Source organism: Lampris incognitus, chromosome 16 (assembly GCF_029633865.1).
Source record: "Lampris incognitus isolate fLamInc1 chromosome 16, fLamInc1.hap2, whole genome shotgun sequence".
NCBI lineage: Eukaryota > Metazoa > Chordata > Actinopteri > Lampriformes > Lampridae > Lampris > Lampris incognitus.
The window spans coordinates 841,153-865,739 of NC_079226.1; the positions used below are offsets into that span (position 1 = coordinate 841,153).

The window sequence follows — 24,587 nt, forward strand, 5'->3', positions numbered from 1 at the left end:
AGCAGATTTAAAACAGCAAGGCCAGATTTAAAACAGCATGAACACATTTAAATACAGATTTAAAACAGTATGGACAGATTTAAATACAGATTTAATACAGCATGCACAGATGTAAGCAGATGTAAAACAGCATGGACAGATTTAAGCACAGATTTAAAACAGCATGGACAGGCTTAAACACAGATTTAAAACAGCATTGACAGGTTTAAAACAGCATGGACAGATTTAAAACAGCTTGGGTTGATTTAAACACAGATTTGAAACAGCATGGATAGATTTAAACACAGATTTAAAACAGCATGAACAGATTTAAGCAGATGTAAAACAGCATGGACAGATGTAAACACATTTAAAACAGCATGGACAGATTTAAAACAGCATGGGCAGATTTAAACACAGATTTGAAATAGCTTAAACACAGATTTAAAACAGCGTGGACAGATTTAAGCAGATTTAAAACAGCAAGGCCAGATTTAAAACAGCATGAACACATTTAAATACAGATTTAAAACAGTATGGACAGATTTAAATACAGATTTAATACAGCATGCACAGATGTAAGCAGATGTAAAACAGCATGGACAGATTTAAGCACAGATTTAAAACAGCATGGACAGGCTTAAACACAGATTTAAAACAGCATTGACAGGTTTAAAACAGCATGGACAGATTTAAAACAGCTTGGGTTGATTTAAACACAGATTTGAAACAGCATGGATAGATTTAAACACAGATTTAAAACAGCATGAACAGATTTAAGCAGATGTAAAACAGCATGGACAGATGTAAACACATTTAAAACAGCATGGACAGATTTAAAACAGCATGGGCAGATTTAAACACAGATTTGAAATAGCTTAAACACAGATTTAAGACTGCATGGACAGATTTAAGCAGATTTAAAACAGCATGGCCAGATTTAAACAGATTTAAAACAGCATGAACAGATTTAAATACAGATTTAGAACAGTATGGACAGATTTAAATACAGATTTAATACAGCACAGACAGATTTCAACCGATTTAAATAGGCATGTGCAGATTTAAAACACCACGGAGAGATTTAAACAGACTTTAAACGGCATGAACAGATTTCAACACAGATTTAAAACTGCATGGACAGATTTAAACACAGATTTAAAACAGCATGGACATAATTAAACACATTTAAAACAGCATGGACAGATTTAAGCAGATGTAAAACAGCATGGACACATTTAAATACAGATTTAAAACAGTATGGACAGATTTAAATACAGATTTAATACAGCATGGACAGATTTCAACCGATTTAAATAGGCATGGGCAGATTTAAGCAGATGTAAAACAGCATGGACACATTTAAACACAGATTGAAAACAGCATGGACAGGTTTAAATACAGATTTAAAAGAGCATGGACAGATTTAAACAGATTCGAAATGGCATGGACAGATTTAAACGCTCTTTTAAAACAGCATGGACAGGCTTAAACACAGATTTAAAACAGCATTGACAGGTTTAAAACAGCATGGACAGATTTAAAACAGCTTGGGCAGATTTAAACACAGAGTTGAAACAGCATGGATAGATTTAAACACAGATTTAAAAAAGCATGGACAGATTTAAGCAGATGTAAAACAGCATGGACAGATTTAAACACAGATTTAAAACAGCATGGACAGATTTAAAACAGCATGGGCAGATTTAAACACAGATTTGAAATAGCTTAAACACAGATTTAAGACTGCATGGACAGATTTAAGCAGATTTAAAACAGCATGGCCAGATTTAAACAGATTTAAAACAGCATGAACAGATTTAAATACAGATTTACAACAGTATGGACAGATTTAAATACAGATTTAATACAGCACGGACAGATTTCAACCGATTTAAATAGGCATGTGCAGATTTAAAACACCACGGAGAGATTTAAACAGACTTTAAACGGCATGAACAGATTTCAACACAGATTTAAAACTGCATGGACAGATTTAAACACAGATTTAAAACAGCATGGACATAATTAAACACATTTAAAACAGCATGGACAGATTTAAGCAGATGTAAAACAGCATGGACACATTTAAATACAGATTTAAAACAGTATGGACAGATTTAAATACAGATTTAATACAGCATGGACAGATTTCAACCGATTTAAATAGGCATGGGCAGATTTAAGCAGATGTAAAACAGCATGGACACATTTAAACACAGATTGAAAACAGCATGGACAGGTTTAAATACAGATTTAAAAGAGCATGGACAGATTTAAACAGATTCGAAATGGCATGGACAGATTTAAACGCTCTTTTAAAACAGCATGGACAGATTTAAAATAGCTTAAACACACATTTAAGACAGCATGGACAGATTTAAGCAGATTTAAAACAGCATGGCCAGATTTAAGCAGATTTAAAACAGCATGAACAGATTTAAATACAGATTTACAACAGTATGGACAGATTTAAATACAGATTTAATACAGCACGGACAGATTTCAACCGATTTAAACAGGTATGTGCAGATTTAAAACACCACGGACAGATTTAAACAGACTTTAAACGGCATGAACAGATTTCAACACAGATTTAAAACTGCATGGACAGATTTAAACACAGATTTAAAACAGCATGGACATAATTAAACACATTTAAAACAGCATGGACAGATTTAAGCAGATGTAAAACAGCATGGACACATTTAAATACAGATTTAAAACAGTATGGACAGATTTAGATACAGATTTAATACATTATGGACAGATTTCAACCGATTTAAATAGGCATGGGCAGATTTAAGCAGATGTAAAACAGCATGGACACATTTAAACACAGATTGAAAACAGCATGGACAGGTTTAAATACAGATTTAAAAGAGCATGGACAGATTTAAACAGATTTGAAATGGCATGGACAGATTTAAACGCATTTTTAAAACAGCATGGACAGATTTAAAACAGCATGGACAGATTTAAAACAGCTTGGGCAGATTTAAACACAGAGTTGAAACAGCATGGATAGATTTAAACACAGATTTAAAAAAGCATGGACAGATTTAAGCAGATGTAAAACAGCATGGACAGATTTAAACACAGATTTAAAACAGCATGGACAGATTTAAAACAGCATGGGCAGATTTAAACACAGATTTGAAATAGCTTAAACACAGATTTAAGACTGCATGGACAGATTTAAGCAGATTTAAAACAGCATGGCCAGATTTAAACAGATTTAAAACAGCATGAACAGATTTAAATACAGATTTACAACAGTATGGACAGATTTAAATACAGATTTAATACAGCACGGACAGATTTCAACCGATTTAAATAGGCATGTGCAGATTTAAAACACCACGGAGAGATTTAAACAGACTTTAAACGGCATGAACAGATTTCAACACAGATTTAAAACTGCATGGACAGATTTAAACACAGATTTAAAACAGCATGGACATAATTAAACACATTTAAAACAGCATGGACAGATTTAAGCAGATGTAAAACAGCATGGACACATTTAAATACAGATTTAAAACAGTATGGACAGATTTAAATACAGATTTAATACAGCATGGACAGATTTCAACCGATTTAAATAGGCATGGGCAGATTTAAGCAGATGTAAAACAGCATGGACACATTTAAACACAGATTGAAAACAGCATGGACAGGTTTAAATACAGATTTAAAAGAGCATGGACAGATTTAAACAGATTCGAAATGGCATGGACAGATTTAAACGCTCTTTTAAAACAGCATGGACAGATTTAAAATAGCTTAAACACACATTTAAGACAGCATGGACAGATTTAAGCAGATTTAAAACAGCATGGCCAGATTTAAGCAGATTTAAAACAGCATGAACAGATTTAAATACAGATTTACAACAGTATGGACAGATTTAAATACAGATTTAATACAGCACGGACAGATTTCAACCGATTTAAACAGGTATGTGCAGATTTAAAACACCACGGACAGATTTAAACAGACTTTAAACGGCATGAACAGATTTCAACACAGATTTAAAACTGCATGGACAGATTTAAACACAGATTTAAAACAGCATGGACACATTTAAATACAGATTTAAAACAGTATGGACAGATTTAGATACAGATTTAATACATTATGGACAGATTTCAACCGATTTAAATAGGCATGGGCAGATTTAAGCAGATGTAAAACAGCATGGACACATTTAAACACAGATTGAAAACAGCATGGACAGGTTTAAATACAGATTTAAAAGAGCATGGACAGATTTAAACAGATTTGAAATGGCATGGACAGATTTAAACGCATTTTTAAAACAGCATGGACAGATTTAAAACAGCATGGGCAGATTTAAACACAGATTTGAAATAGCTTAAACACAGATTTAAGACAGCATGGACAGATTTAAGCAGATTTAAAACAGCATGGCCAGATTTAAACAGATTTAAAACAGCATGAACAGATTTGAATACAGATTTACAACAGTATGGACAGATTTAAATACAGATTTAATACAGCACGGACAGATTTCAACCGATTTAAATAGGCATGTGCAGATTTAAAACACCACGGACAGATTTAAGCAGACTTTAAACGGCATGAACAGATTTCAACACAGATTTAAAACTGCATGGACAGATTTAAACACAGATTTAAAACAGCATGGACATAATTAAACACATTTAAAACAGCATGGACAGATTTAAGCAGATGTAAAACAGCATGGACACATTTAAATACAGATTTAAAACAGTATGGACAGATTTAAATACAGATTTAATACAGCATGGACAGATTTCAACCGATTTAAATAGGCATGGGCAGATTTAAGCAGATGTAAAACAGCATGGACACATTTAAACACAGATTGAAAACAGCATGGACAGGTTTAAATACAGATTTAAAAGAGCATGGACAGATTTAAACAGATTCGAAATGGCATGGACAGATTTAAACGCTCTTTTAAAACAGCATGGACAGGCTTAAACACAGATGTAAAACAGCATTGACAGGTTTAAAACTGCATGGACAGATTTAAAACAGCTTGGGCAGATTTAAACACAGAGTTGAAACAGCATGGATAGATTTAAACACAGATTTAAAACAGCATGGACAGATTTAAGCAGATGTAAAACAGCATGGACAGATTTAAACACAGATTTAAAACAGCATGGACAGATTTAGAACAGCATGGGCAGATTTAAACACAGATTTGAAACAGCTTAAACACAGATTTAAAACAGCATGGACAGATTTAAGCACAGATTTAAAACAGCATGGACAGATTTACACAGATTTAAAACAGCATGAACAGATTTAAATACAGATTTAAAACAGCATGCACAGATTTAAACACAGATTTAAAACAGCATGGACAGATTTAAACAGATTTAAAGCAGCATGGACAGATTTAAAGCAGCATGGACAGATTTAAAGCAGCATGGACAGATTTAAACACGGATTTAAAGCAGCATGGACAGATTTAAACACGGCTTTAAAGCAGCATGAACAGATTTAAAACAGCATGGACAGATTTAAACACGGATTTAAAGCAGCATGGACAGATTTAAACACGGATTTAAAACAGCATGTACAGATTTAAACACGGCTTTAAAGCAGCATGGACAGATTTAAAACAGCATGGACAGATTTAAACACAGATTTAAAGCAGCGTGGACAGATTTAAACACGGATTTAAAACAGCATGGACAGATTTAAACACGGATTTAAAGCAGCATGGACAGATTTAAAACAGCATGGACAGATTTAAACACAGATTTAAAGCAGCATGGACAGATTTAAACACAGATTTAAAACGGCATGGACAGATTTAAAGCAGCATGGACAGATTTAAAGCAGCATGGACAGATTTAAAACAGCATGGACAGATTTAAACACAGAGCAGCATGGACAGATTTAAACACGGATTTAAAACAGCATGGACAGATTTAAAGCAGCATGGACAGATTTAAACGGATTTAAAACAGCATGGACAGATTTAAACACGGATTTAAAGCAGCATGGACAGATTTAAAACAGCATGGACAGATTTAAAAACAGATTTAAAGCAGCATGGACAGATTTAAACAGATTTAAAACAGCATGGACAGATTTAAAGCAGCACGGACAGATTTAAACACAGATTTAAAACAGCATGGACAGATTTAAACACGGATTTGAAACAGCATGGAAAGATTTAAACAGATTTAAAACAGCATGGACAGATTTAAACACAGATTTAAAACAGCATGGACAGATTTAAACACGGATTTAAAACAGTATGGACAGATTTACACAGATTTAAAACAGCATGAACAGATTTAAATACAGATTTAAAACAGCATGCACAGATTTAAACACAGATTTAAAACAGCATGGACAGATTTAAACACAGATTTAAAGCAGCATGGACAGATTTAAAGCAGCATGGACAGATTTAAAGCAGCATGGGCAGATTTAAACACGGTTTTAAAGCCGCATGGACAGACTTAAACACGGATTTAAAACAGTATGGACAGATTTAAACACGGCTTTAAAGCAGCATGGACAGATTTAAAACAGCATGGACAGATTTAAACACAAATTTAAACACAGATTTAAAGCAGCATGGACAGATTTAAACACGGATTTAAAACAGCATGGACAGATTTAAAGCAGCATGGACAGATTTAAACACGGATTTAAAACAGCATGGACAGATTTAAACACGGATTTAAAGCAGCATGGACAGATTTAAAACAGCATGGACAGATTTAAACATAGATTTAAACACATATTTAAAGCAGCATGGACAGATTTAAACACAGATTTAAAACAGCATGGACAGATTTAAAGCAGCATGGACAGATTTAAAGTAGCATGAACAGATGTAAACACAGATTTAAAGCAGCATGGACAGATTTAAACACAGATTTAAAGCAGCATGGACAGATTTAAACACTGATTTAAAACAGCATGGACAGATTTAAACACGGATTTAAAACAGCATGGGCAGATTTAAACACGGATTTAAAGCAGCATGGACAGATTTAAAACAGCATGGACAGATTTAAACACAGATTTAAAGCAGCATGGACAGATTTAAACACGGATTTAAAACAGCATGGACAGATTTAAACACGGATTTAAAGCAGCATGGACAGATTTAAAACAGCAAGGACAGATTTAAACACAGATTTAAAGCAGCATGGACAGATTTAAAGCAGCATGGACAGATGTAAACACGGATTTAAAACAGCATGGACAGATTTAAAACAGCATGGACAGATTTAAAGCAGCATGGACAGATTTAAAACAGCATGGACAGATTTAAACACAGATTTAAAGCAGCATGGACAGATTTAAACACGGATTTAAAACAGCATGGACAGATTTAAACACGGATTTAAAGCAGCATGGACAGATTTAAAACAGCAAGGACAGATTTAAACACAGATTTAAAGCAGCATGGACAGATTTAAAGCAGCATGGACAGATGTAAACACGGATTTAAAACAGCATGGACAGATTTAAACACGGATTTAAAGCAGCATGGACAGATTTAAAACAGCAAGGACAGATTTAAACACAGATTTAAAGCAGCATGGACATTTAAAGCAGCATGGACAGATTTACACAGATTTAAAACAGCATGAACAGATTTAAATACAGATTTAAAACAGCATGCACAGATTTAAACACAGATTTAAAACAGCATGGACAGATTTAAACAGATTTAAAGCAGCATGGACAGATTTAAAGCAGCATGGACAGATTTAAAGCAGCATGGACAGATTTAAACACGGATTTAAAGCAGCATGGACAGATTTAAACACGGCTTTAAAGCAGCATGAACAGATTTAAAACAGCATGGACAGATTTAAACACGGATTTAAAGCAGCATGGACAGATTTAAACACGGATTTAAAACAGCATGTACAGATTTAAACACGGCTTTAAAGCAGCATGGACAGATTTAAAACAGCATGGACAGATTTAAACACAGATTTAAAGCAGCGTGGACAGATTTAAACACGGATTTAAAACAGCATGGACAGATTTAAACACGGATTTAAAGCAGCATGGACAGATTTAAAACAGCATGGACAGATTTAAACACAGATTTAAAGCAGCATGGACAGATTTAAACACAGATTTAAAACGGCATGGACAGATTTAAAGCAGCATGGACAGATTTAAAGCAGCATGGACAGATTTAAAACAGCATGGACAGATTTAAACACAGAGCAGCATGGACAGATTTAAACACGGATTTAAAACAGCATGGACAGATTTAAAGCAGCATGGACAGATTTAAACGGATTTAAAACAGCATGGACAGATTTAAACACGGATTTAAAGCAGCATGGACAGATTTAAAACAGCATGGACAGATTTAAAAACAGATTTAAAGCAGCATGGACAGATTTAAACAGATTTAAAACAGCATGGACAGATTTAAAGCAGCACGGACAGATTTAAACACAGATTTAAAACAGCATGGACAGATTTAAACACGGATTTGAAACAGCATGGAAAGATTTAAACAGATTTAAAACAGCATGGACAGATTTAAACACAGATTTAAAACAGCATGGACAGATTTAAACACGGATTTAAAACAGTATGGACAGATTTACACAGATTTAAAACAGCATGAACAGATTTAAATACAGATTTAAAACAGCATGCACAGATTTAAACACAGATTTAAAACAGCATGGACAGATTTAAACACAGATTTAAAGCAGCATGGACAGATTTAAAGCAGCATGGACAGATTTAAAGCAGCATGGGCAGATTTAAACACGGTTTTAAAGCCGCATGGACAGACTTAAACACGGATTTAAAACAGTATGGACAGATTTAAACACGGCTTTAAAGCAGCATGGACAGATTTAAAACAGCATGGACAGATTTAAACACAAATTTAAACACAGATTTAAAGCAGCATGGACAGATTTAAACACGGATTTAAAACAGCATGGACAGATTTAAAGCAGCATGGACAGATTTAAACACGGATTTAAAACAGCATGGACAGATTTAAACACGGATTTAAAGCAGCATGGACAGATTTAAAACAGCATGGACAGATTTAAACATAGATTTAAACACATATTTAAAGCAGCATGGACAGATTTAAACACAGATTTAAAACAGCATGGACAGATTTAAAGCAGCATGGACAGATTTAAAGCAGCATGAACAGATGTAAACACAGATTTAAAGCAGCATGGACAGATTTAAACACAGATTTAAAGCAGCATGGACAGATTTAAACACTGATTTAAAACAGCATGGACAGATTTAAACACGGATTTAAAACAGCATGGGCAGATTTAAACACGGATTTAAAGCAGCATGGACAGATTTAAAACAGCATGGACAGATTTAAACACAGATTTAAAGCAGCATGGACAGATTTAAACACGGATTTAAAACAGCATGGACAGATTTAAACACGGATTTAAAGCAGCATGGACAGATTTAAAACAGCAAGGACAGATTTAAACACAGATTTAAAGCAGCATGGACAGATTTAAAGCAGCATGGACAGATGTAAACACGGATTTAAAACAGCATGGACAGATTTAAAACAGCATGGACAGATTTAAAGCAGCATGGACAGATTTAAAACAGCATGGACAGATTTAAACACAGATTTAAAGCAGCATGGACAGATTTAAACACGGATTTAAAACAGCATGGACAGATTTAAACACGGATTTAAAGCAGCATGGACAGATTTAAAACAGCAAGGACAGATTTAAACACAGATTTAAAGCAGCATGGACAGATTTAAAGCAGCATGGACAGATGTAAACACGGATTTAAAACAGCATGGACAGATTTAAACACGGATTTAAAGCAGCATGGACAGATTTAAAACAGCAAGGACAGATTTAAACACAGATTTAAAGCAGCATGGACATTTAAAGCAGCATGGACAGATGTAAACACGGATTTAAAACAGCATGGACAGATTTAAAACAGCATGGACAGATTTAAAGCAGCATGAACAGATTTAAAACAGCATGGACAGATTTAAACACAGATTTAAACACAGATTTAAAGCAGCATGGACAGATTTAAACACGGATTTAAAACAGCATGGACAGATTTAAACACGGATTTAAAGCAGCATGGACAGATTTAAAACAGCATGGACAGATTTAAACACAGATTTAAAACAGCATGGACAGATTTAAACACGGATTTAAAGCAGCATGGACAGATTTAAAGCAGCATGGACAGATTTAAACACGGATTTAAAACAGCATGGACAGATTTAAAGCAGCATGGACAGATTTAAACACAGATTTAAAACAGCATGGACAGATTAAACACGGATTTAAAGCAGCATGGACAGATTTAAAGCAGCATGGACAGATGTAAACACGGATTTAAAACAGCATGGACAGATGTAAACACGGATTTAAAACAGCATGGACAGATTTAAACACGGATTTAAAGCAGCATGGACAGATTTAAAGCAGCATGGACAGATTTAAACACAGATTTAAAGCAGCATGGACAGATTTAAACACAGATTTAAAGCAGCATGGACAGATTTAAACACAGATTTAAAGCAGCATGGACAGATTTAAAGCAGCATGGACAGATTTAAACACAGATTTAAAGCAGCATGGACAGATTTAAAGCAGCATGGACAGATTTAAACACAGATTTAAAACAGCATGGACAGATTTAAACACAGATTTAAAGCAGCATGGACAGATTTAAAGCAGCATGGATAGATGTAAACACGGATTTAAAACAGCAAGGACAGATGTAAACACGGATTTAAAACAGCATGGACGGATTTAAACACGGATTTAAAGCAGCATGGACAGATGTAAACACGGATTTAAAGCAGCATGGACAGATTTAAAACAGCAAGGACAGATTTAAACACAGATTTAAAGCAGCATGGACAGATTTAAAGCAGCATGGACAGATGTAAACACGGATTTAAAACAGCATGGACAGATTTAAAACAGCATGGACAGATTTAAAGCAGCATGGACAGATTTAAAACAGCATGGACAGATTTAAACACAGATTTAAACACAGATTTAAAGCAGCATGGACAGATTTAAACACGGATTTAAAACAGCATGGACAGATTTAAACACGGATTTAAAGCAGCATGGACAAATTTAAAACAGCAAGGACAGATTTAAACACAGATTTAAAGCAGCATGGACAGATTTAAAGCAGCATGGACAGATGTAAACACGGATTTAAAACAGCATGGACAGATTTAAACACGGATTTAAAGCAGCATGGACAGATTTAAAACAGCAAGGACAGATTTAAACACAGATTTAAAGCAGCATGGACAGATGTAAACACGGATTTAAAACAGCATGGACAGATTTAAAACAGCATGGACAGATTTAAAGCAGCATGAACAGATTTAAAACAGCATGGACAGATTTAAACACAGATTTAAACACAGATTTAAAGCAGCATGGACAGATTTAAACACGGATTTAAAACAGCATGGACAGATTTAAACACGGATTTAAAGCAGCATGGACAGATTTAAAACAGCATGGACAGATTTAAACACAGATTTAAAACAGCATGGACAGATTTAAACACGGATTTAAAACAGCATGGACAGATTTAAACACGGATTTAAAACAGCATGGACAGATTTAAAGCAGCATGGACAGATTTAAACACAGATTTAAAACAGCATGGACAGATTTAAAGCAGCATGGACAGATGTAAACACGGATTTAAAACAGCATGGACAGATTTAAAGCAGCATGGACAGATTTAAACACGGATTTAAAACAGCATGGACAGATTTAAAGCAGCATGGACAGATTTAAACACGGATTTAAAACAGCATGGACAGATTTAAAGCAGCATGGACAGATTTAAACACAGATTTAAAACAGCATGGACAGATTTAAAGCAGCATGGACAGATGTAAACACATTTAGAATGGTAGAAGCGTTGTGAATGAGCTGAAGTGTTCAGGTTTTTTTAGAGAGACCTGAGAAAAGACCATTTAAGTATCTAGTTTAGGGCGTCCGTGTGGCGTGGCGGTCTAGTCCGTTGCCTACCAACACGGCGATCGCCGTTTCGAGTCCCCGTGTTACCTCCGGCTTGGTCTGTCATCCCTACGTTAACAATTGGCCGTGTTTGCGGGTGGGAAGCTATGTGGGTATATGTCCTGGTCGCTACACTCGCGCCTCCTCTGGTCGGTCGGGGCGCCTGTTTGGGGGGGAGGGGGAACTGGGGGGATAAGCGTGATCCTCCCACGCGATAAGTCCCCCTGGTGAAACTCCTCTCTGTCAGGTGAAAAGAAGCAGCTGGTGACTCCACGTGTACTGGAGGAGGCATGTGGTAGTCTGCAGCCCTCCCCGGATCGGCTGAGGGGGTGGAGCAGAGAGCGGGACTGCTCAGAGGAGTGGGGTGATTGGCCGGATACAACTGGGGGGGGGGGGGGGGGGGTCCAAAAACAAGAAAGTGATGTGGCTGTTAAAAGAAGGTACACCATGCTGTACTACACCATACCTTACTGTGAAATGTACTGCAGTACACCATGCTGTACTACACCATACCTTACTGTGAAATACACCATGCTCTACTACACCATACCTTACTGTGAAATGTACTGCAGTACACCATGCTGTACTACACCATACCTTACTGTGAAATACACCATGCTGTACTACACCATACCTTACTGTGAAATACACCATGCTGTACTACACCATACCTTAGTGTGAAATACACTGCAGTACACCATGCTGTACTACACCATACCTTACTGTGAAATGTACTGCAGTACACCATGCTGTACTACACCATACCTTACTGTGAAATACACTGCAGTACACCATGCTGTACTACACCATACCTTACTGTGAAATACACCATGCTGTACTACACCATACCTTACTGTGAAATACACCATGCTCTACTACACCATACCTTACTGTGAAATGTACTGCAGTACACCATGCTGTACTACACCATACCTTACTGTGAAATACACCATGCTGTACTACTCCATACCTTACTGTGAAATACACCATGCTGTACTACACCATACCTTACTGTGAAATGCACTGCAGTACACCATGCTGTACTACACCATACCTTACTGTGAAATGTACTACAGTACACCATGCTGTACTACACCATACCTTACTGTGAAATACACTGCAGTACACCATGCTGTACTACACCATACCTTACTGTGAAATACACCATGCTGTACTACACCATACCTTACTGTGAAATACACCATGCTGTACTACACCATACCTTACTGTGAAATGCACTGCAGTACACCATGCTGTACTACACCATACCTTACTGTGACATACACTGCAGTACAACATGCTGTATTACACCATACCTTACTGTGACATACACTGCAGTACACCATGCTGTACTACACCATACCTTACTGTGACATACACTGCAGTATACCATGCTGTACTACACCATACCTTACTGTGAAATGCACTGCAGTACACCATGCTGTACTACACCATACCTTACTGTGACATACACTGCAGTACAACATGCTGTACTACACCATACCTTACTGTGACATACACTGCAGTACACCATGCTGTACTACACCATACCTTACTGTGACATACACTGCAGTACACCATGCTGTACTACACCATACCTTACTGTGACATACACTGCAGTACACCATGCTGTACTACACCATACCTTACTGTGAAATGCACTGCAGTACACCATGCTGTACTACACCATACCTTACTGTGACATACACTGCAGTACACCATGCTGTACTACACCATACCTTACTGTGACATGCACTGCAGTACACCATGCTGTACTACACCATACCTTACTGTGAAATACACTGCAGTACAACATGCTGTACTACACCATACCTTACTGTGAAATACACTGCAGTACACCATGCTGTACTACACCATACCTTACTGTGACATACACTGCAGTACACCATGCTGTACTACACCATACCTTACTGTGACATATACTGCAGTACACCATGCTGTACTACACCATACCTTACTGTGACATACACTGCAGTACACCATGCTGTACTACACCATACCTTACTGTGACATACACTGCAGTACACCATGCTGTACTACACCATACCTTACTGTGACATACACTGCAGTACACCATGCTGTACTACACCATACCTTACTGTGACATACACTGCAGTACACCATGCTGTACTACACCATACCTTACTGTGACATATACTGCAGTACACCATGCTGTACTACACCATACCTTACTGTGACATACACTGCAGTACACCATGCTGTACTACACCATACCTTACTGTGAAATGCACTGCAGTACACCATGCTGTACTACACCATACCTTACTGTGACATACACTGCAGTACAACATGCTGTACTACACCATACCTTACTGTGACATACACTGCAGTACACCATGCTGTACTACACCATACCTTACTGTGACATACACTGCAGTACACCATGCTGTACTACACCATACCTTACTGTGAAATGCACTGCAGTACACCATCCTGTACTACACCATACCTTACTGTGACATACACTGCAGTACACCATGCTGTACTACACCATACCTTACTGTGACATACACTGCAGTACACCATGCTGTACTACACCATACCTTACTGTGACATACACTGCAGTACACCATGCTGTACTACACCATACCTTACTGTGACATACACTGCAGTACACCATGCTGTACTACACCATACCTTACTGTGACATACACTGCAGTACACCATGCTGTACTACACCATACCTTACTGTGAAATACACTGCAGTACACCATCCTGTACTACACCATACCTTACTGTGAAATGCACTGCAGTACACCATGCTGTACTACACCATACCTTACTGTGACATACACTGCAGTACACCATGCTGTACTACACCATACCTTACTGTGAAATACACTGCAGTACACCATGCTGTACTACACCATACCTTACTGTGACATACACTGCAGTACACCATGCTGTACTACACCATACCTTACTGTGACATACACTGCAGTACACCATGCTGTACTACACCATACCTTACTGTGACATACACTGCAGTACACCATGCTGTACTACACCTTACTATTGTACCCTACACTACTATCACATATGTCTCTCAAGACTCAAAAGTCTGCTGCACTTAACCTTGAGCTAACTACCCCACACTACTACCACCTCCTGACCTAACTACCCACACTACCACCTCCTGACCTAACTACCCACACTACCACTTCCTGACCTAACTACCCCACACTACTACCACCTCCTGACCTAACTACCCCCACTACCACCTCCTGACCTAACTACCCCACACTACTACCACCTCCTGACCTAACTACCCCACACTACTACCACCTCCTGACCTAACTACCCCCACTACCACCTCCTGACCTAACTACCCCACACTACTACCACCTCCTGACCTAACTACCCCACACTACTACCACCTCCTGACCTAACTACCCCCACTACCACCTCCTGACCTAACTACCCCACACTACTACCACCTCCTGACCTAACTACCCCACACTACTACCACCTCCTGACCTAACTACCCACACTAACACCTCCTGACCTAACTACCCACACTAACACCTCCTGACCTAACTACCCCCAGTACCACTTCCTGACCTAGCTACACTATACTACCAAGTTAAGCTTCCCTCACAGAGACAATGCTACCATGCCTCCCCACCCTACATGTTGGTGTTGGTTGACATAATATGTATCTATGTGTAGTAAAGTAAGTGTATTGATGTGTGTGTGTGTGTGTGTGTGTGTGTGTGTGTGTGTGTGTGTGGTGTGTGTTCTCCAGACGTTGATGAGCTCACACACGGAAAAGTTGTTGGAGGTGGAGATGGAGCTGCGTTCTTTGCGTTTGCTCAGAGAGGAAGTGGAGAGCCTCAGAGGAACATTGGACAACATCAGAACAAGACTGTCATCTCTCGAGCAGGGAGGACGGACCGGAACCGGCGCTGCTACACACACACTCGGTCTGTCCACATCACACATTAGGGATGCAACGGTACAGTGGGCCCACGGTTCGGTATGTATCACAGTTTTTGGGCCACGGTAATGGAATGGTTTGGGTCTCTTTATATTCAAGAAAGAAATAAAAACACATGACTCTTTATTTGTCTAGAGACAAATACAACTTGCCATTCAGAAAAACAGCAGCACAAGTGTCCAGTCTGCTTTCTGTTTCTACTGTATGAAGTCAAGGGAAGAAAAACATTCGAATTAAAAGCGCTCCTTATCTTTGACAACCTCGAGGTGCTTTACCTTCTATATTTCAAATAAACAGGGTATATACTTGTTTTTACTTACTGCTACTACTTTTGGCTGCTCCCGTTAGGGGGCGCCACAGCGGATCATCCGTTTCCATCTCTTCCTGTCTTCTGTGTCTTCCTCTGTCACACCAGCCACCTGCATGTCTTCCCTCACCACATCCATAAACCTCCTCTTTGGCCTTCCTCTTCTCCTCTTCCCTGGCAGCTCCATATTCAGCCTCCTTCTCCCAATATACTCAGCATCTCTCCTCCACACATGTCCAAACCATCTCAATCTTGTCTCTCTTGCTTTGTCTCAAACCGTCCAACTCAAGCAGTCCCTCTAATATACTCGTTCCTAATCCTGTCCTTCTTCGTCACTCCCAGTGAAAATCTTATCATCTTCATCTCTGCCACCTCCAGCTCCTCCTCCTGTCTTTTCATCAGTGCCACTGTCTCCAAACCATATAACATAGCTGGTCTCACAACCATCTTGTTAACCTTCCCTCAAATCACTCCTGACACTCTTCTCCACCTACTCCACCCTGCCTTCACTCTCTTCTTCACCTCTCTCCCGCACTACCCATTGCTTTGGACAGTTGACTCCAAGTATTTAAACTCATATGCCTTCGTCACCTCTACCCTAGCATCCTGACCATTCCACTGTCCTCCCTCTCATTCACGCATAGGTATTCTGTCTTGCTCCTACTGACTTTCATTCCTCTTCTCTCCAGTGCATACCTCCACCTCTCCAGGCTCTCCTCCACCTGCACCCTACTCTCGCTACACATCACAGTGTCATCCGCAAACATCATCGTCCACGGAGACTCCTGCCTGATCTCGTCCGTCAACCTGTCCATCACCATTGCAAACAAGAAAGGGCTCAGAGCCGATCCTTGATGTAATCCCACCTCCACCTTGAACCCATCTGTCATTCCAACCACACACCTCACCACTGTCCCACTGCCCTCATACATATCCTGCACCACTCCTACATACTTCTCTGCAACTCCTGACTTCCTCATACAATACCACACCTCCTCTCTCGGCACCCTGTCGTATGCTTTCTCTAAATCTACAAAGACACAATGTAACTCCTTCTGACCTTCTCTATACTTCTCCATCAACACTCTCAAAGCAAACATCACATCTGCGGTGCTCTTTCATGGCATGAAACCATACTGCTGCTCGCTGATCATCACCCCTCCTCTTAACCTAGCTTCTATTACTCTTTCCCATATCTTCATGCTGTGGCTGATCAACTTTATACCTCTGTAGTTGCTACAGTTCTGCACATCACCCTTGTTCTTGAAAATCGGTACCAGTATGCTTCTTCTCCACTCCTCAGGCATCCTCTCACTTTCCAAGATTGAGTTAAACAATCTGGTTAAAAACCCCACTGCCATCTCTCCTAAACATCTCCATGCCTCCACAGGTATGTCATCAGGACCAACTGCCTTTCCAGTCTTCATCCTCTTCATAGCTGCCCTCACTTCCTCCTTGCTAATCCACTGCACTTCCTGATTCACTATCCCCACATCATCCAACCTTCTCTCTCTCATTTTCTTCATTCATCAGCCCCTCAAAGTACTCCTTCCACCTTCTCATCACACTCTCCTTACTTGTCAGCACATTTCCATCTCTATCCTTGATCACCCTAACCTGCTACACATTCTTCCCAGCTTGGTCCCCCTGTCTAGCCAATCGGTACAAGTCCTTTTCTCCTTCCTTAGTGTCTAACCTGTCATACAACTCACCATACGCCTTTTCCTTTGCCTTTGCCACCTCTCTCTTTGCTTTACGCTGCATCTCCTTGTTCTCCTGTCTACTTTCTTCATCTCTCTGACTATCCCACTTCTTCTTTGCCAACCTCTTCCTCTGTATACTTTGCTGTACTTCCTCATTCCACCACCAAGTCTCCTTGTCTTCCTTCCTCTGTCCTGATGACACACCAAGTACCTTCCTAGCTGTCTCCCTCACTATTTCTGCAGTTGTTGCCCAGCCATCCGGCAACTCTTCACTACCACCCAGTGCCTGTCTTACCTCCTGCCTGAACTCCACACAAGTCTTTCTTCTTCACCTTCCATCATTTGATCTTCAGCTCTGCCTTCACTCTCTCCCTCTTCTTGGTCTCCAAAGTCATCCTACAGACCACCATCCGACGCTGCCTAGCTACGTTCTCCCCCGTCACCACCTTGCAGTCTTCAATCCCTTTTAGATGGCGCCTTCTACATAAGATATAGTCCACCTGTGTGCACTTTCCTCCACTCTTGTACGTCACCCTGTGTTCCTCCCTCTTCTTGAAATATGTATTCACCACAGCCATTTCCATCCTTTTCACAAATCCACCACCATCTGTCCTTCCACATTCCTCTCCTTGGCACCATACCTACCAATCACCTCCTCATCACCTCTGTTCCCTTCACCAACATGCCCACTGAATTCTGCTCCAATCACCACTCTCTCCTCCTTGGGTACCCTCTCCACCACGTCATCCAACTCACTCCAGAATTCTTCTTTCTCATCCATCTCACACCCAACTTGCGGGGCATATGCGCTGATAACATTCATCAACACACCTTTGATTTCCAGCTTCATACTCATCACTTTGTCTGACACTCTCTTCACCTCCAGCATGCTCTTGACATACTCTTCCTTCAGAATGACCCCTACCCCATTTCTCCTCCCATTCGCACAATGGTAGAAGAGTTTGAACCCACCTCCAACACTCCTGGCCTTACTCCCCTTCCACCTGGTCTCTTGCACACACAGTATGCCTACCTTTCTTCTCTCCATCATGTCAGCCAGCTCTCTCCCTTTACCAGTCATAGTGCCAACATTCAAAGTGCTGACTCTCACCTTCACACTCCTACCCTTCCTCCTCTCCTGCTGCCTCTGTACATGCCTTCCCCCTCTCATTCTCCTTCACCCAACAGTGTGCAACACAATAAGCAAGTTTAGAAATTATAGGAAAATGACAGCCATGTAATACCGCAGTTCACGTGTGCATATTGAAATGTGGGGGGCATACCGAACAGGTTGACAACATACCGTGTACCGTTGCATCCCTATCACATATCAACGAATGAAAAGCATGACTTCTTAAGACAAATAAATACTAATCAGTACTGCTTTCCTGCTTTTCTTGTTTCAGCCTCCATAGAGACTCAGATGAATCGCCAAGACGACATGCTGGGTGTGCATGAGATCCGACTGGCTGACATGGATCTTCGTTTCCAGGTTTTGGAGACTGCCAGCTTCAATGGAACCCTGATCTGGAAAATCCGAGACTACAAGAGAAGGAAACAGGAAGCTGTAGCATCTAAAACACTCTCTCTATACTCGCAGCCTTTTTACACAGGATACTTTGGCTATAAGATGTGTGCCAGAGTGTATCTGAATGGAGATGGCATGGGTAAAGGCACACACCTGTCTATCTTTTTCGTGGTGATGAGGGGGGAGTACGACGCCCTGCTGCCTTGGCCCTTTAAACAGAAGGTAAAGATGAGACTGTCTGTCTGGCTGGCTGACTGTCTTTCTGACTAACTGACTTGCTCATCATTTCCTTTTACTATATACAGTGTAATATTGTGTATGTCCATCTGTCTGTGGTTTTGTGTGTCGATCTGTCTATGTGTTTGTGTCTGCCTGCCTGTGTTTTATCTGGCTGTGTGTGTGTGTGCTTATGTGTGTGTCTCTCTGTCCTAGGTAACGTTGATGCTGATGGATCAGGGTCCCACCAAGAAGCATCTGGGTGATGCCTTCAAGCCCGATCCGAACAGCAGCAGCTTCCGCCGGCCGGTGGCGGAGATGAACATTGCCTCCGGCTGTCCACTGTTTGTAGCCCAGAGTGTTCTGGAGAATGGAAGCTACATCAAAGATGACACCATCTTCATCAAGGTCCATGTCAGAACCATGCTGATAACCCTTTAACACACTAAAACGTCCTTTATAAAGCCAGAACCACATTGTTAACTCTTTTGCATGCTAAAACCTACTTTATAAGCATGTTACAAAGACTTTAATTTTGATATTAAAGAGTAACTAAACACCAGACCATTTTAATGAGTTAGCTGACATCTACAGGTTAAAAACCATGTAAAGTTTAAATTATGGCAGGCTTGTCTCAGTACTCTATGATCTTAATCTAGCTGGATAAACACAGCTACAGCTAGTAACATTAGTAAAGGATCTCATATGAGCTCCATTAATATGAGATCCAGCGTCCTAATATGAGCTCCATTATCCTGAGCTCATATTAGGACGCTGACTCGATCATGTTTCTTTCCCTTAAAGAAACATAGCCAAACTCAGGTCTGTTGTTTAAAGGGCTGAAAGGGAGATGCTAATACATGCTTTTATCTCTTCACAGTCAGACTATCGTAATTCTCTTTTTACCTGCCTTAGTAAATCTTCCTTGGACCATTTACAAACCATCCAAAATACTGCTGCAACCACAAAGGCGCAGTCACCCCTGAACTTAAGTTTAGATCACGGGGCAGCCAGGAGTCCCATGTCAGCTGACCCAAGGGACTTGGAAATGGAATAGAGAGTTAAAAGGTCTGCGATATGGGGTGGCAGCTCATTTAGGGCTTTATAAACAAATAGGAGAACCTTATAAATCATTTCTGAACCGCACAGGCAGCCAGTATCTCTTCTAGGTACCTGTCAGGAGCCTGGCTGCAGCGTTCTGGACTAGTTGCAGGTGGGACAGGGACAACTGACTAATCCCAGTATACATTGCGCCGCAGTGGTCCAAGAGGGAGGATATGAGGGTGTGGACGACTTTCTCGAGATCTTTACAAGAGAGAAACAGCTTGATTTTGGCAATAGTGTGAATCCGGAAAAAAACTGGCTGTTAGTGCTGCATTAACTTGCTTGTCAAACTTGAAGGTGGAATCAAATATCCACCAAGGTTTTCGACATGATGTTTGACAATGGTGGACAGGTTGCCAAGACTGTTGGTAAACACTTTAACAGAGTCAGGGGGCCAAATGGGACAACTTCAGATTTGCCTTCATTCAGATTTAGGAAGTTTTGTGCCATCCAGCACTTTATGTTGTCAAAGCAGTTCAAGAGGCTGACTGGTCATTTGGTTTCAGGAAGAGATAAAACTGTGTGTCATCAGCATAACAGTGGAAGGAAATGTTTTATTTTTAGAATGATTTGACCGAGGGGAAGCATGTATAGAGAGAAAAAAGTGGGACCTTGGATAGAACCTTGTGGGACTCTGCAGGAGAGACTATCTTGGGGACAGTCAAAATTGCCTATGTTAACAGAGAAGCTTCTAATTTTAAGGTAGGATGTGAACCATTTCAAGGCAGAGCCATCAACACCAACCCCATACTGGAGATGGTCTATTAAAATGTCACAATCCACAGTATCGAATGCGCGTTGAAGTTGAGAAGAATTAGAGTGGCACAGTCACCAGAGTCAATAAAGAACAGCAGGTAATTATACACTTTCAGCAAGGCAGACTATGTGCTATGATAAGCCTTGAAACTTCACATAAATCTTTCCAAGATGTTGTTTTTTTTGGGTAGGGCAGCAATTGGCCTGGATAACCTTTTCTAGAACCTTTGATAGGAATGGAAGTTTAAAAATAGGTCTGTAGTTACTAGACAAGGTAGAGTAAAGTTGGGGTTTTTTCAGGAGATGCTGGACCACTGCGTGCTTGAAATAGGTTGGAATGGTACCAGTGGCCAGGGAGCTTTTGATAATGGAGAGGATACTGGGACTGGCTATGACAAAGACATCCTTCAGGAGGGCAGTAGGGACAATGTCACAGGAGCAGGTTGTAGGTTTCATGTTGGAAACAAACTTTGTAAGGAAGGGTAATGTGATAAGTTCAAAGTAATCCAGCTTGTCCAGTTTAGAAGAACTGACCAGTGAGACAGCTAAGTCATGGGTGGGTGGGGGGTGGGGGTCATTCTAATATCCTCAATATTGTTAATGAAAATTTTTTAAATTCCTCGCATTTAGCAGTAGACACATCTACGCTGGTATTAGGGGCGAGGTAGATGGCAGAATTTATGGTACTGAATAAGACCTTAGGATTATGAGAGTTGTTGGAAATTAGATCAAGTATTTTGACCTCGTAGCCTTAACTGCTTCTTGATATTTGTGAAGATTATTTTCCTCAAAATTTCAAAGGAAATTTGAAGCTTATCACTCTTGCACTTTCAGTCAGATATTCTGTACTCCCTCCTCGGGGCTCTGGTGGTGTCATTAAGCCAAGGCTGATCTTTAGGGTTAGGCAGACACGGGCCTGCTTTCCATCCCCCACACCAGCCTGCGGACTTTTGGGGATAGAGCCTTTAGTGTGGCATCCCCCGCCTTTGGAACTCTATTGCAGCAGAGATCCGCTATGCTGCTTCCTCGGACAATTTTAAAAGACTACTGAAAACCTGCATCTTTACAAAGGCCTATGGTCTGTAGACTTCTGATCTTTGTTTCAATCTTCTTCTTTTTTTTTGTTAAATTCTCTAGTGCAGGGGTCTCCAACACGTCGCTCGCGAGCTACCAATAGCTCGCGGCCCCTTTTCAAGTAGCTCGCCAAAGGGTTAATGAATCTTTCATAAATTTGAAAGAATTTTTTTTTTTTATTATTTCTGATTTTCCCCCTTTTTCTCCCAATTTAAGCGGCCAATCGTCCCTATTTTAGTTCCAACACCCACCCTCGTATTGCATGCGTTCACCAACTGCATCTCTCCGGCCGGCAGTCTTAAGGGAGACGCTTCGCCACTTCCGTGACAAGGCGACTCCAGGCCGAACCACTGCTTTTTCCGACACAAACAGAGATGCTTTCATATGACGAACACAAGCCGACTCCGCCCCCCTCCCGAAGACAGCGCTGCCAATTATCGCTGCTTCAGCGAGTCCGGCCGTAGTCAGATCTGACGAGACCGGGGCGTGAACCCCAGTCCCCAGTGGGCAAATGCATCGACACAAAGACGATGCTTAGACCGCTACACCTCCGCGGACTATAAATTTGAAAACTTGATGAGTCAAATTTGTTTGGTCACTTGGAAAACCTGCTTACATTTATATCCAGTCAAATTCACAGGTGTCCGGCCGCTCCTTACACGAAATGATTATTGGCCAATTAGTTGTCAATCAAACAGTTGCGCTGCTGTCAAGCTTGATGAGTCAGTGGTGATGTGAGACGGACAGCAACCATGACCGCGGCAGCTGCCCGTACCAGTAAGAGGCTAAAAACATACTATTTTCACAAAGAGTGGGAAACAGAGTTTTTTTCACGAATGTAAACAACAAGTGTGTGTGTCTGATGTGCAGAGCTAGCGTGTCAGTGGGTAAAAGACGTAACGTGGAGCGCCATTTCACCAAAGTCCACAGCAAGTTTTCACGGGCCTTCCCTGCAGGTAGCAGTGTACGAAAAGAGAAGATAAAGGAGCTGAAAACTACGCTTCAGAGACAACAGTCTCTGCTCACAAGACCAACGAAGAAGAAGGCCAGAGCAGCAACGGAGGCTTCGTTTAAAGCGGCGCACGTCTTAACCAAGCACAAAAAGCCCTTCACCGATGGCGGGATTGTAAAGGAGGCCATGACTGCGGCGGCTGACACGTTATTCAGGGACCATAAAAGTAAGACAGAAATGTTGTCTGCTATTGCCGATGTACAACTTGGTGCTAATACTGTGGCAAGGAGAGCGTCTGTGCTGTCTGTGGATGCGGTAAAACAGCTGGACTCGGACACGAACAGGTGCAAATGGTTTTCAATTCAGTATGATGAGTCTGTCGACTCCAGCGATGCAGCCCAGCTAGCTGTTTTCATTCGGATGGTGTTCGATGACTTTTCCACCAACGAAGAGTTTTTGACCTTACTTCCACTGAAAACCACAACCAGGGGAGTTGATGTTTACCATGCAGTGAAGGACTACTTTGTAGAACAAAAGATCCCTATTGAAAAGCTGGTGTCTTTAACAACTGATGGAGCCCCTGCTATGACAGGTCGTCACTCGGGATTTATTGCGCACTGCAAAGCGGACCCGGACTTTCCAAAGTTTCTGAACTATCACTGCATCATCACCAGCAGGCTATATGCGCAAAGGTTATGGAATTTGACCGTGTGATGGCGCCTGTTGTTAAGATCATCAGCTCCATTCGAGCAAAGGCTAAGCAACACCGGAGCTTCAAGCTGTTGCTGGAGGAATGCTCTGCGGAGTATGGGGATCTCCTCCTCCACACTGAAGTCAGGTGGCTAAGTCGGGGTAAGATACTACAGCGCTTTCTTTCCTTGCTGGGTGAAGTCAAGGCATTTATGGAAACGAGGGAGGAGGACACCACCCTAT

General features: G+C 40.5%; 1 protein-coding gene across 2 annotated transcripts in view; it reads left to right on the top strand.

Annotated features, from left to right (window-relative positions):
• traf3 (TNF receptor-associated factor 3) overlaps positions 1 to 24,587 on the top strand; it is a 184,403-nt gene that overhangs the window by 155,489 nt on the left and 4,327 nt on the right. For both annotated transcript variants that reach the window (XM_056295590.1, XM_056295589.1), the window contains exons 11-13: positions 15,823 to 16,000; positions 19,431 to 19,774; positions 19,985 to 20,176. In XM_056295590.1, the coding sequence (XP_056151565.1) occupies positions 15,823 to 16,000; positions 19,431 to 19,774; positions 19,985 to 20,176 (714 nt within the window). The remainder of the gene's footprint in view (positions 1 to 15,822; positions 16,001 to 19,430; positions 19,775 to 19,984; positions 20,177 to 24,587) is intronic.